The 15,358-nt window shown below is 32.9% G+C and overlaps 1 protein-coding gene across 1 annotated transcript; it reads right to left on the bottom strand.

The window, feature by feature from the left end:
* Window positions 1-1,729: 1,729 nt before the first annotated feature.
* On the bottom strand, window positions 1,730-5,700 carry LOC114302270 (uncharacterized). The gene is made up of 8 exons (XM_028247269.2): window positions 5,367-5,700; window positions 4,381-4,521; window positions 4,173-4,288; window positions 3,689-3,780; window positions 2,946-2,967; window positions 2,765-2,833; window positions 2,191-2,259; window positions 1,730-2,102 (listed from the first exon to the last, which is right to left on the bottom strand). Exons 1-8 carry the CDS (start codon window positions 5,569-5,571, stop codon window positions 2,022-2,024), a joined length of 795 nt encoding a protein of 264 aa, XP_028103070.2. The 5' UTR covers window positions 5,572-5,700; the 3' UTR covers window positions 1,730-2,021.
* Window positions 5,701-15,358: the final 9,658 nt, after the last annotated feature.

Genomic DNA, 15,358 nt, shown 5'->3' with positions numbered 1-15,358 from the left:
CTATTTATTGAAAAAAAAAAAAAAGTGATTGAGACATAAAATATAATTATTTTAACATTATTAAATATTTTATAATTTAAAATTATTTGTGGAGTTGTTTGGTGTTAACGACTCGTAGCAATGGTTTTGAGTTTTACGAAAATAACTAACCAATTGACGTGTTTAATGAAGTGCTCTTTGATTGATTTGGGCTATGAAATAGCTAAGGAGATGGTTTAGTGAGCTTAATATGAATGCTCTGCTTATAAGAGATCCAAACACAATCTTATGATTTTCCTACTGGCCTAGGCTGGTCTCTTGGTTTAGTCATAGAGATTGTTTGGTGTAACGCTGCTACGTAGTTCGAAAAACACTTGGCCCGAAATAACTCGAATCCAAAACGACGTTGTTTTGAGAATTTTTTTTTTCATCTGTTTCTCCTCTCCCTCTCTTCACAATCCCCAAACTGAAATCAAGCTCAATTTTTTTTCCCCTTCTTGCCGGCATCATCATCATCAACAACACATCATCATCATACACAGATTTTGGACAATCCCCCCCCTTCTTATATCCTTAAACAGACGGAGAAAGAGAGAAGAGAAAACAGATCTGTGGTTGACCGGATTGGTTGTGGTCGGGCGGTGGAGAAGAATCAGAGATCAGAGGCGACGATTGACGATTGTGATTTGATGATGGCAGCGGCGATTGAGCCAATCAGCAAAGAAGAGACGAGTGCTCTCTCTTCCCCCTCCCTCTTCTCTCTTCCTTTCTTTTGTCTCTTTCTATTTCTCTTCTTCTCTCTTCTCTCTTCTCTCTCTTCGGCCATATATAAGAGGGAAAGAAAGAAGGGAAAAAAAAAAAAAAGATTTCGAATTACGAGAGATTATTCTTGTTCGATGTAAACTTACAGACACGCTTATAACTTTTCTTTTTTATTTTAAAAATTTGTGCCGAAATATTTAGTACATCTTTTTGCTGAGATGAGATAAAAAATAATTTAAATAAGTTTAAAAAAATAATTATGAGAAAATAGAGGGAGAAGTTATTCTAATTTCTGTTTTTGATTATTAAAAGTTGTACCAACCAGGGCCATAAAAGTAATCGAAAGAATTTATGGGACACCATGCCTCTTTGAGTTAGGACGACTCTGCCTATCCACCCAGGCTCATTTTGAGCTTTCATGCATGCAAATTGCAATGATAAAGGCCCAGAATAAGAAATGTATGAGCATCTTCACTTGATAATGTTGTTGTTGCTATCCCTGTGCCATTGTTTGCTTTTCAGCAAACCCAAAATTTTAATTAGGGCTGCAATATGGAACAAATTGTTCCAAGTCCAGTCCCAAAAAACAGAGAGATCTGCCCAAGTTCAAATTTTAATCGAAACTGACTTGTCCAAAGCTTGACTGCTCAAGATCAACTACATGAATTTGAGTTGGACTTGGGTTCGTCCAAATAAACAAAGAAAAATAGAATTGGAACACAAACAATTGATCCAAGAACTAATAATGATGCAAAATTGATGTCTGCTCAAAATCAATAACTAAACTTGAGATATGCTTTTTATCCAAGATATTGTCCCGCTAGTCATAATGAGGCCTCCTAATATGATTTAATGAAATGGGTAGAATTCAAACTAGATCATTTCTTTCCCCCTAGTTTAACAACATTTGGTTCTTTACCAAAAGGGTTGAAACATTTATCATTTTCAGTTTCAAACATCACAAGACACGCAATGAATACACTTCCAATTGTTACCTCGGAATAAGGAGGCCTTGAATTCCCATTATCATGTCAAAGCTATTGTCAAGATGGAATTGTGACGGTTCTTTTTCCCACATTAAATCTTCTTGTCATTCTCAGAACTCGCCTTGCTCATGGTGGTTTCTAATCCCTAAAATTGTTTAACTACATTATTCTAAGGTCTACAAACAACGATGAGAACTTAAAAATTCTCAACTATGGAACTTAACGTGTAAAAGCCTTCAAAATGAAAACAAACCGGTACCAACGGAGATATTTGGAATACCGATAAGCCACCACTCAGCCTGCAGCAATCTCCTTTTCCTTCGCCTTGCACATATCCTCTGCCGACTTGATAAACTTCTTAGTTAATTCATCAACCTAGGGAAATGAACAAGCATCAGGTATGAGCACAATCCTTAAAAAACCGTCAAGTGTTTCTTCAGTAGTTATCCACTATTTAACTCACTTCTTTCTCCAATCTTTTGGCATCATCTTTTGGGAAACTTGAACCCGCTTTCTTCATCGTATCCAATGCCTGTACAAGGAAAAGGAGTTTGCCTAGACTATTAAACAATGCTACAGTATTTCATAAAGCAAATAACATAAAATTTGTAACCATTGTTGCAGCTTCTTCTGTGTGTAGTATGCGCTTGTAAAGTTTTTAGCAGTTTAGTTTGTTGATAGGGTGTTCATGTTAATCATAAAAAATAACAGAGATTAAAAACAAATATCTGCTCCAAATTAAGACCAGCAATATGCACTAGTTTTCCAGTAAAATATACTACTAAGCCAAATATATTGATAAATCACCAAATATGCATGAGAAATCATGATTCTTCCACTAAGCCACCATATTAACCAAAATGGCACTCAGAGCATGTCAATAATCTGTGACATCCAAAAGCAAAAAATGCCTTTAGTGGTTTCATTCTTTGTAATCTTCTCCTCTTATTTGGTTTTCTATCCAAGGAACAATAACACTTTGCAACATAATATAGTTCAAATGGAGAAAAATAACTTTTTTTTTTTTGCAGCTATACCTTCTGGCGAGCTCTTCTTATACTCTGCTTGACATCTTCAGAAGATTTAGTCACCACCTTGCACACAGCCTAGCAAAAAAGTGGCTTGATGCTAATAGCAATTGCAGAGAAAATGAATAAAAAGGACAAAGCAATATATATATTTTTGATAAATAAAAGGACACAGCAATATTGAACTCACCTGCATATGCTCCTTAGTCAATCTGCATATTGCAAGTATAAAACAAATATACATTAGCCAAGTTGCATAAGAATTGAACTATGTATGTCTTAATTTTCAATCTGTCCTTTGTGGATGTGTGAAATTAGGTATGGGAAATATGGTAACATGCTTAGGATAGCAGCAGACAAGTGGACATGATCTTGGTGAGAGCTGAGGGGTTTTTACAGGAAGAGAGAGAGATATTTTGGAGATGGAGATCAGAACCTCCAAGTAGACTAGCATAAAAGCATGAGGTGCCATGGAGAGAAGGGTACTCAAGGTATAAGAGAGATGTGCTCAATCAAGTTCTAGGCCCTGGGCAAATAGAAGGTGCCTTTGTAGTGTGTCTACACATACCAAGGTTTGAGATTAAGACCCCGCGCATATTATCCTCACTTGGGACAGGTATCGCTCACAACCCATTGGGGAAGCTTGTAGCACATGCGCCCATGTATGAGTTGGCATGTGTGACCTTATGAGGATGCCATGGGCAGAACCAATGGCTGCGATGAAATGATGTGATGATGGCATGTAGCAAGGTGAGGTGGACCATGTACCCACATCTTGCAAGAAAACAAAACTTGAAGCTTGATTCACCAATAAGGTAAACTCATCAAAGAAAGAAAAACTAAGATCTTCACAACCAAATTATGATGTTTGTCTACGCTTGATTTAAGCAAGCATAAGTGGATAAGTAGAGTTTAAATAGAATCAATGCTTACGGAGGGATAGGTACAATCAATCGATCGCCATCTGTGTTAGGATTTAAACCTAGTGGTGATGAAACAATGGCGCTCAACAATTCCTTTAGGCCCTGTGGAAGTACAGTCACTCAGTCAGGACTCACGAGTATATTCTTTTCTTTTTTTTTGATAAATAACTCATGAGTATATTCTACCAAGCTATATTATGTGATTCACAAGTAGCAACAAATGGGAAGTCATTCAAAGCTACTTATATTCGCAAGGTGATAGAGAAGCATAAACCAAATTCATTGATATTGTACTATCATTACAAGTGAAGCTGAGCTCACTTAGCATACATACTCCAAAATATACCATGCAAAATTGGGTAAAACTGACACAATTAATCGGTATTACAATAGGTTTGTAGTTCAAATGCATTGAGAATATGTGCTACTGTTGGCACAAACAAAACAAATACTCCAAAAATAAAAACATATTTAAGTGAGACACAATTCATTACATTTGGATCATAAGGAGTTACAGACAAGGTTTTCGAATCTAGGACAGAGACAACAGACAATCGGCTCAGGGACATCCTGACTCCACCAGTTTCGACAATAATATGGTCGAGCATTCCTGTAAACAAAACTCAAAAACTGACCATGTTAAAATAAATCACCATCAAATTTAACTCCAACCCCCATTGAAAATCACAAACAATGGCATACCAGCAGATGCCCTCCCCGTTCGAAGCTTGCTTAGTTCTCGCGATAGTGCATCAACTGCTGCTTCCATCTGCAGCACAGCGGCCGCCTTAACACTAGGTCCAATATCCACAATTTCAACTGTGTTGGCGTCATCATCACCCTCTAAAAATTTCATACACCATAAATAAATATAAAAGGTACGAATTGAAATTTCAAAAGTATAATCTTTGACCATAGTAATATGAATATATAATGGTTGCTAGAATCATACAATTCAACATTCGATTCATACGATTCGAAATGAGTTTCAACAAAAACAATTTGCATCGTGCTGTTGAATCAAAAATTGAGTGAATCGTATAATTCAATTGACAATTCATTACGATTCAGTCCTATTTCCATTTTTGTTTACATAATGCATGAAACGACATCATTTTCACTGAACTTCATAAGAAGATATATAGGAAAGATTAATTAATTATATTGATATACGTGTGATTTTATATGTATATACATATATATAATTTAGTCATATTGATAATTTACGTTATTCAAGCATTGTATGTATTTATATATATATATATATAATTATATATCATATTATATGCCAATCAAAAAAAAAAAAAATTATATCATATTATACGATTGAGAATTCATTATTTTAGCACAACAATTCATGATTGGATTCGCGATTTGACAAGGATGTATATACATATCATTCAAATGTTAAGGATTGTTAAGCACTCAGGCTCAGGCTCAGGCTCAGGCTTAGTGTGGATCGCGGATTTCTGGATATAATTGAAAAAAACTAAAAAAATATAGGAAGAAAATGAAGTTCAATAATCTAAATTTATCATTTGTTTTCGAAACATAAGATAAAAGTAATATAAAATTACACTAGTCAAGGGTGTTAATTAAGGTTTTTGTTATTAATCTACGAAATGAATCCGTTAAGTGTACAGTGTGCATTTGTATGTATATGGATTTGAAGAGAGATAGAAAGATACTTGATTTTCTTCCTTTGGCGAAACATCTGCGACTTTCTCTGATGAAATTGATCGGTGGCGAATTGGGGACGGTGTGAGAAGACGAAGAATCGTAGAGAATGGGAGAGGAGGCAAGGTGTGAGAGATGGCGAGAGTGGAGAGAAGTCCGAAGGAGAAGAGAGATGTTGCGAGAAGAGATCAAAGAGCGTCTCAGTGAGACCGCCATTGTTGTGGACTCTCTTTCTCTCTCAGTTCTCCTCTGCTGCTCTCTACGCACGCATGTATGTAATCGTTAGGGTTTTGATTTGATAAACCCTCTCACCTCTGTCTGCCAACTGTAGTCCCGGGGCTTTTCCCCACGGGGAGTGATTGAGAGCTCTAAGTAGAGCTGGCTCTACTGAGCTGGCAACCAATAAAGAAAAAAAAAAAATAGAAAAAGACAAAATAAAAGCCACTAAAAGACAATTTAATGCTAATTTAGTGGTGCTCTTTTAGAGCTCTAAAGCAATTTTGTTTCCCCACCTAAGCCTCTACGCTAATTTATTTTTCAAATTAATTGTAGTTTGGATGAATTTTCCAAACTAAGTTGAAAATGTATTTTCTATACGCTTTCATTATTTTTGTGATTCGAACGGGTAAAATAAATAAAATTATAAAAACGTATTCAAAAAATGCGATTTTAGTGTAAGGCCAAGTTTGGGAAGACTAAATAAGTGCACTTTTTGTCTTTTTGGACTAAAAAATTGAGATTGAAAATATGGATGTTTGGGTTAACTTTTTGACTTTTTATGGAAAAATGTGTAATAAAAAATTGTAAAAATTGGTTTGTAGAGGAAAATTTGAATTGGGAGTTGTGCAGCCGTAATTGTTGACTTTTGGTGAATAGTGTTAACTTTTTAACTTTTTGAGTAACTTTTTGGCTTTTTGACTTATTTGGGACTTCCCAAACTTAGCCTAAGTCGTGCGGTTGTAAATCACGTGTTTACTAATCATTGTGTCAATTAATAAAATATAATTAAAAAATATATAATATAAAAATATGTTTTGAAAACATGCTTTTTTATAAAAGAAATTAATTAATTTTACACTCACATCACACACACTCATGTAGGGGTGCAATTTAGGTGGGCTCAACCCGAGTCTAACTCGAATTTTTTTAGAGTTTGGACAAAATATTTTCAAATTCGGTATGGATTTGGGCAAAAATTCAATAGTCCAAATTAAATTTGAGCGGGCTTGGACAAAGACGTCAAGCAACCCGAAAATCGAATTATACATAAATAGATATATAAAAATATTAAATATACATATAAATTATTAATCATTACATGATATTAAAGTAATTTATATTATTAAATTATATTGAATATATATTATATATACAAATAACATAAAATCTTATTTTTTTCTTTTTATTTTCACTCATAAATTGTAAGGACTACTATGTGGCATCTCTCTTACATTATAGAAATTATTTGTTTTGATGGTATTAATGATCTTTTTTTAAAAAAAAATAATAATAATAATTGTAAATAGAGTCCAATTTTAATAATTTCATAGTGTAGCTGCAAAAAAAAAAAAAAAAAACTAAAATTAATTTATAATTCGGACAACTCGGGTTTAACTCGAGTCGGGCTTAGGCAGACAATCTCGGGTTACAATTCGGGCTTGGACAGGTCTCAGCACAACTTGGGCTGGATTTAGACAACCTCCTAACCCGACCGAACTCACCCGAGTTGCACCCTAGCACTCACACTCACACTCTTTTTTTTTTTTTCTCTCTCACACACATACACACTTACACCCACATCACTCAAACCCGCATCACTCCACTCACTCTCTTTCTTTCACACACATCCACACACGCTTAAAATAAATAAATAAAAATAAAAATAATTATTTTGATTCATTATATTTATTTAATAAAATTAATACCAATAAAAAGATATCAATCATATTTTTAAAATGAGACCAACATTAAATATATATATATATATATATATATGTAATAATTTATAATAACAAATAATAACCATTCTGTTTGATTTGATTATTATGTATTATTATAAATTATTGTTACATATATTTGATATTCGTCTATAAAAAATAACAATCACTCTATTTGGTTTGATTATCTTTAAAATGAGACCAACATTAAATATATATATATATATATATATATATATATATGTAATAATTTATAATAACAAATAATAATCATTCTGTTTGATTTGATTATTATGTATTATTATAAATTATTGTTACATATATTTGATATTCGTCTATAAAAAATAACAATCACTCTATTTGGTTTGATTATCTTTAAAATGAGACTAATAATTTTTAAAAAATATATTTAAAAAATATAACTAAACCAAGCAGAGTAATTATTATTTATTATTATAAATTATTATTATTATATATATATATATATATTTAATATTGGTCTCATTTTAAAAAAAGGATTGATATCTTTTTATTGGTATTAATTTTATAAAAATAAAATTTATATATATTAAAAATTATATATGTTTTATTAAAATAAATATAATGAATAAAATTAATTATTTTTATTTTTATTTATTTATTATAAGTGTGTGTGGATATGTGTGAAAGAGAGAGAGTGGAGTGATGTGGGTGTAAGTGTGTCAGAAAGCGAGAGAGAGAGAGAGAGAAGAGTGTGGGTGTGTGCGATGTCTGACGCTAAACCTTATCTTTTTTTTTTTGGCCGCGAGGTCACTGCTGTGACCCAGATTGTGTGTTTTTATTGTGCTTAAAACGACACAGTTTTATCTTCTTCTTTTTTTATGTTCTTACTATGTTTTTTGGCATCATAAATTACACTTTGCCCTAAATCTTAAATCTTAAACCCTAAAATAAAAATAAATAAATTTTAAAAATTAAACCCTAGACCCTAAAATAAAAAAAAAAATTAAGAATTAAACTCTAAAATAAAAAAATAAATTTTAAGAATTAAACTATAAATTCTAAATCCTAAATCCTAAACCCTAAAATAAAAATAAATTTTAAGAATTAAACCCTAAATCCTAAAATAAAATAAAAATTATCCCTAAACCCTAAAATAAAAAAAAAATTAAGAATTAAACCCTAAATCCTAAACTTTAAAATTAAAAAAAAAAAATTAAGAATTAAAGTAAAAAGGTGATCATTTTATATAGTTTATTACTATTTGTTACTATAAATTATTATTATATATATTTAATATTGGTCTCAATTTTATAAAATAATTTTTTTTATTAAAATAAATATAATGAATAAAACTAATTATTTTTATATTTATTTATTTATTATAAGTGTGTGTAAATGTGTGTGAAAGAGAGAGAGAGTGGAGTGATGTGAGTCTGAGTGATGTGGGTGTAAGTGTGTGTAAGAGAGAGAGAGAGAGAGAGAGAGAGAGAAAAGAGAGTGCGAGGGATGTTGGCATGGGTGACTCTCATGGGACTTCATTAGGGATACTTTATATGAATTTAAACTCAATGAACAATGGGTGGATTTGATTATGTGTTGTGTTACTAATACCAAATCTTCTATTCTTTGGAATGGCGAAATTCTGAATGGCATTCCTATTGAGCGAGGGCTTAGACAAGGTGATCCCCTATCACCCTACCTTTTTGTGCTTTGTATGGAAAGGTTATCCAACATGATAAACCTTAAAGTGAGTGAGGGATCTTGGCATGGTATCCAAGCTTCTAGGAATAGCCCCCCTCTATCCCACTTGTTTTTCGCTGATGACCTCATATTATTTGCTAAAGCTGACCACCCCAATTGTGAAACTATTATGGCTGTCCTTAATGACTTCTGTCATATCTCTAGTCAGAAAATTAATCACTTGAAGTCCAAAATATTTGTTTCTCCCAACATCTCTTCTACCCAAGCCAGGTCTCTAAGTAACCAGTGTGGTATTTCCCTTACTCAAGATCTTGGAAAGTATTTGGGATCTCCCCTACTTCACACTAGGCTTAGCAAGCATATTTTCAATGATGTCCTCGAGAAACTAAAGTCTAGATTATCAGGTTGGAAAGCTAAAAACCTCTCCCTTGTAGGAATGCTTACTCTCATTCAGTCTGTCACCTCTGATATCCCTTCCTACAATATGCAAACCATGGAACTCCCTAGGAAAGTTTGTGATGAAATAGATAAAATCAATCGGAATTTTCTATGGGGAGATACTGAGTATAAAAGGAAAATACATCTTGTCAACTGGGACAGTGTATGCAAAAGTAAAGATGATGGTGGTCTTGGAATTAAAAAAACTAGAGAACAAAAAGCACTTCTCACCAAACTTGGGTGGACTTTACTGAGTGACAATAGTAAACTCTGGTGCCAAATTCTTCAATCCAAATATCTTAAAAACCATTCTTTATTCAGCTGGCCCCAGAAGAAGTCTTCATCCTACATCTGGAAGAGTATCTGCCACACCAGAGATACCCTCAAAAACTGTGCTAAGTGGAGAGTAGGCAATGGTGATACCATCTCTTTTTGGAATGATTGGTGGTGTGGAACACAGCCACTGGCCAATAATTATAATCCCACTCATGCCAATGATTCAACCAAGGTCAGCAATGTTCTTGATGATGAAAGGAATTAAGACACTGATACTCTTGCCAACCTTGTTAACCAATAGGACCTCCAAGAGATCATAAAGATTTATAGGCCCAGATTTGTGACTTATCCAGATGCCCCCTCCTGGAATGAATCAATTAATGGTCTTTTTACCACTGCCTCCGCTTACAAAGCTATCACTGCCCAAGAAGGTATTGGTAGAGATTGGAAATGGATCTGGAAATTACAATTTCCCCAGAAATTAAAATGTTTTCTCTGGCTTATTTTAAAGGGCAGATTACCTACCAACCACTTAAGACTTGTGAGAAACATGGCATTATTTGATCTTTGCCCTCGATGCGGGCTGTTTAGTGAGGATATGAGTCACCTTCTCAGAGATTGCCCCACTTCCAAAGCTGTCTGGACTGAAATCACCAATCATATTCGATGGAAGCAAGGATGTGGTCAACCTGTGTTTGAATGGGTATCATCTAATTTGAAAAATAAAATACTGCTTTGTGGTTTTAAATGGCCCCTCATATTTATTGTCACTCTTTGGTAAATTTGGAAGGAGCGTAATTCTTTGTTTTTTGACAACATTTTGATACCCATTCAAACCAGTCTTAAGAGCATAAGGACTTATGCTCAAAAGATTGAACAGGCTTTCCACTCCCCTCTCCACCCCAACCCTTCTCATCCTAAACTATTTCGCTGGTGTTTTCCATGTGCAGGTCAACTCAAACTCAACACAGATGGATGCTCAAAAGACGACCCAGGCCAAGCTGGATAAGGAGGACTATTGAAGGATGAAATTGGTACTTGGCTATGGGGATATACTTAGTCTAGAAGCTGAATTATAGGGCATATACAGGGGACTCACCATTCTCTTTCAAAAATGTACCATGAATGTGACTATTGAAACTGATTCTACCCAAACTATCATACAAATCCATGATGGACCAAATCATCACTCACCTTATAAGGCCCTCATTGAAGACACCAAGTTTCTCGTGAAACACTGCAACTGCTCAATCAAAGACTCCTTCCGCGAGGGTAACAGAGTAGCTGACAAAGCAACAAACTTGGGGGCAGTCTAACATGACCATGTGGTGGTCCTAGAAGACCCACCTGCAGAAGTGAGATCTCTAGTCATTGATGACATGACTGGAGTTAGTCTTGTGAGGGACTAATTTCTTGAATTGTAAGGATAACGTAACTTTTGTTTGTTTACCTTTCATTTGAATAAAAAAAAAAAAGAGTAAGTGTGTGTGATGTAGGTGTAAAATTAATTATTATTTTTTATTGAAAGCGTGCTTTCAAAACACATTTTCATGTTGCACGTTTTTCAATTGCGTTTTATTAATTAACACGATAATTAGTAAACGTGCAATTTGTAATCGCGCGACTTTAATTGAAGGCGTGTTTAAACACGCCTTCATAATTTTATTTATTTTGTCTGTCTAGACCACAAAAATGCTGAAAGCATGTTTAATAAACACGTTTTAGCTTAGTTTGGGAAATTCGGCCAAACTAAACTTAATTTGAAAAACAAAACAGTGTAGGGGCTTGGTTTGGGAAAAGCCTCGTAGTCCCCTCTCCTGTTTTATATTTTCCATGCTTATATTTTTTTTTTTATTAAAAAAAGAGCAATCTGCAAGCCCACACATTTATGGTATGGGAATGGAAATTATAACTAATCAAATGATGTCTACCATGATATATTACTATGATAAAGTGTGAGAGTTTTTTTGGGATCTCAAATAATTTCTTTTGAAAAATATTATCCAACTCGTTTATGGTAAATATATTATGACAAGTCAATCTGCAAACCCACACATTTATGGTATGTGAATAGAAATTATAACTAATCAAATGATGTCTACCATGATATATTACTATGGTAAAGTGTGAGAGTTTTTTTGGGAACTCAAATAATTTCTTTTGAAAATTATTATCCCAACTTGTTTATGGTAAATATATTATGACAAGTCAATTTATCATATATGATAACATTAGGAACACGTTTGACTGAAAATGAAATGTTAGGGAAAATATATGATTTCCCACAAGTAAATCAATCAATGGGAATAAAAACTAATGCGGAAAAATTAAATCAAAAGCAACACAAGAATTTTTACGTGGTTCCCTCAATGTGAGGTACGTCTACAGGATCGAAATTCAATTCCACTATCAACCAAAAAGTTTCCAAACGATTACAAACGAGACACGAATGGTCTCACAAAATCACCAGAGTTGAAGAAGATCCAAAATAATAATCCAAATCAACTTCACCAAAACAATCAAGATGCACATGTACAATTCCACACATAGGAGCAGAAAATTAGCATTTTTCACTCATCCAAATTTGATTCCACTGAATTAATTTTCAATCTATAGCAGCCGTACAGTATATGCTTCGGGAACAACAAAGACCATATATATATATTGTTAAATCTTGGATTTTTATCAAAATCTTAGTTTCTATCAAATTGACTATCAAATACCTATTAGGATTTCAAAAGTTAGATATAATATATAAAATATATTATACTTAGATCAAACTAAATTAAAATATTTTTAATAAACCAATTGGGTTCCAAACTCCACTAAGGAGATATAACCCAATGATTCTCCCCCTACTGACTTAGGTGGAGACATCAACCATACCCGCCAAAGTTCAACACTTTAAATGTTTGTACCTCGACAAAGTCTTAGTCAACATATCCGAAATATTATCATCTGTGTGAACCTTTTCGAGTTGCAATAATTTTGAATCTAACACATCACGAATCCAATGGTATCTCACATCAATGTGTTTCGATCTCGAATGAAAAGTAGAATTTTTACTCAAATAAATAGCACTTTGACTATCATAATAAAGCGTATACCTTTCTTGCTTCAAATCCAATTCTTGAAAAAAAAAATTCAACCATAACTCTTTTTTGCAAGCTTTCATAATGGCAATAAACTCAGCTTTGGTAGTTGAGAGAGCAACACATTTTTGTAATTTATATTGCTATGCCACAGCTCCCCCTGCAAATGTCATCACATACCCCGAAGTACATTTCCTAGAATCAACATCACCAGCCATGTTAGAATTTGTGAACCCATCAAGCATCGGCTTACCATCTTCAAAACACAAACACACATTCGAAGTCCCTCGAAGATACCTTAGAATTTATTTTACCGCTGCCCAATGTTCTTTACCTGGTTTAGAGAGAAACCGACTCACCACACTAACGGTGTGAGCAATATCTGGCCTTGTACAAACCATGGCGTACATCAAAGAACCAATTGTTGAAGCATAAGGAATTTTCAACATCTCTTCTTTGTCTTTGTCACTTGTAGGACATTGATTCGAACTAAGCTTGAAGTGACCCGCAAGTAGACAACCAATCGACTTTGCTTTATCCATGTTGAATCTCTTAAGAACCTTCTCAATATAGCTTTCTTGAGACAACCAAATCAGCTCCTCTTTGCGATCACGAACAATTTTCATATCAAGTATTTGCTTTGCCAGCCCCAAATCTTTCATAGCAAAATACTTGCTTAACTCTTATTTTAACCTGTTAATCATAGTGTAATCTTGATCTACAATTAACATGTCATCAACATAAAGCAAAAGAATAATAAATTTACCATCCGAGAAATTTTTCACAAACACACAATGATCCGAAGTGGTTTTAGAAAAATCATTATTCATCATGAAAGAGTCAAATTTTTTATACCATTACCGCGGGACTTGCTTGAGGCCATACAAACTGTTATCCCAGATAGGCAACCCAAGAGGGGGGGTGAATTGGGTTATTAAAAATTTTACAATATTAAAAATAACACAATATTCAGAATTTTAATAAATAAAAAAACAGAATAATAATTATCAATATAAAAGTAGAAGAGATAGAGAGAGAAAATCAAACACTGCGATTTATAGTGGTTCGGCACGCCAGGCCTACGTCCACTCCCCAAGGAACCTCCTTGAGAATTTCTTTACTATCAATTGAATAAATACACCACCAAGCTTGTGGATTTGGCACAGGACTTACTCTTATCTATTGAGCCTCACTCAACAATAAATGCCTTACCCTTACAAAATCTCTCACAAAAATAAGGAATAAGAATAAGTGGTAATTGAACCCACTTTTACAATAATTCTCTCACAAAGAGTAGATATGAAAGTGTAAGAACAAAAACTAGACTTAGATCTGAAAGTGAAAGAGCAGAATACTTAGAATTTTGGAGGTCACAGAAATATTTTCTCTTCAAGTTCTTGATTTTTTCTCCACATCCAACACCTCTATTTATACACAAAAATATACCCGTTGGACGCTCCTTGCTGACGTCATGGCTTACATAAGCACGCTCCTGACGTCATCGCTTACATAAGCACGCTCCTGATGTCATCGCTTACATAAGCAGGCTCTTGATGTCATTGCTTACATAAGCGCACTCCTTAAATTTTGAATAGTCAACAAAAGATAAAAAATAAGACTGATTTTTTTCTTTTTGTTATTTCAAACATGGAGCCACCATTTTTGTAGACAATTTAATACAAAGTTCACAACTTTCAAACAAATAATTTTCTCCATCTAGTTTATAATATATATATATATATACACATATATATATAACTCCATCTTTTTCTTCTTGTTTGATTATAATATGATATAATCAATGTAATGTAAAAAATTTAATAGCGCACGTGATGTATTCTGCATATAATGCTATATAAGTTCTGATCAAAATTTTGCATACAGAAAAATCTCTATAAATAATATTTATGATGGATCTGAAAATATATGTCATCTTTAAAATATTGTATATGTTGTAAAGATTTTAAACTAAATGTATTTTACCACTCCATATTAATTTTGTCAAAATAAGACAACCCATAAATATCAAATTTGTCAAAATAATACAACCAATCAATCATTTTTGTCAAAATAATATAATTAATCAATTTGTCAAAAGATGAATAGTAATTAACCCTATTTTTCAAAAAGTGAATAGTAAAGTTTTTGAAAATATTTAAAATAATCATTTTTGTCAAAATAATATAATTAATCGATTTGTCAAAAGATGAATAGTAATTAACCCTATTTTTCAAAAAGTGAATAGTAAAGTTTTTGAAAATATTTAAAATAATATTTAACATATATATTTTAAAAAGATAATATTATTTTATTTAAATAATATTTAACAAATATATATATTTTAAAAAGATAATAATTTGTGTCACATAATATGTATATTAACTAATATATTTTAGACATCATCAAAATTAAATAATATGATTAACAATCTCCCCCTTTTTGATGATGACAATATTTGTATGGATTTGACACAAAATAAATTTGACAAAATATTTGACAACCCTGCGACATATAATTTTCAAAATCATATTTTTTCTCCCCCTTTGACATCATCAAAATAAAGATGAAGATAAGAAA

This window comes from Camellia sinensis, chromosome 4 (genome assembly GCF_055761805.1).
Source record: "Camellia sinensis isolate YWXY chromosome 4, ASM5576180v1, whole genome shotgun sequence".
Taxonomy (NCBI): domain Eukaryota; kingdom Viridiplantae; phylum Streptophyta; class Magnoliopsida; order Ericales; family Theaceae; genus Camellia; species Camellia sinensis.
The sequence above is the reverse complement of the archived record's forward strand: the minus strand, read 5'-3'. Positions and strand labels throughout refer to the sequence as shown.

Bases quoted from the DNA above. Each gene is read 5' to 3' on its own strand.
- LOC114302270 (XM_028247269.2), bottom strand. From the start codon at position 5,571: ATGGCGGTCTCACTGAGACGCTCTTTGATCTCTTCTCGCAACATCTCT. The intron at 2,968-3,688 runs GTAAGCATTGAT...TGCAATATGCAG, and splicing joins TTGATTGTACCTATCCCTCC to ATTGACTAAGGAGCATATGC. The intron at 2,260-2,764 runs GTATAGCTGCAA...TTCCTTGTACAG, and splicing joins TAAGAAGAGCTCGCCAGAAG to GCATTGGATACGATGAAGAA.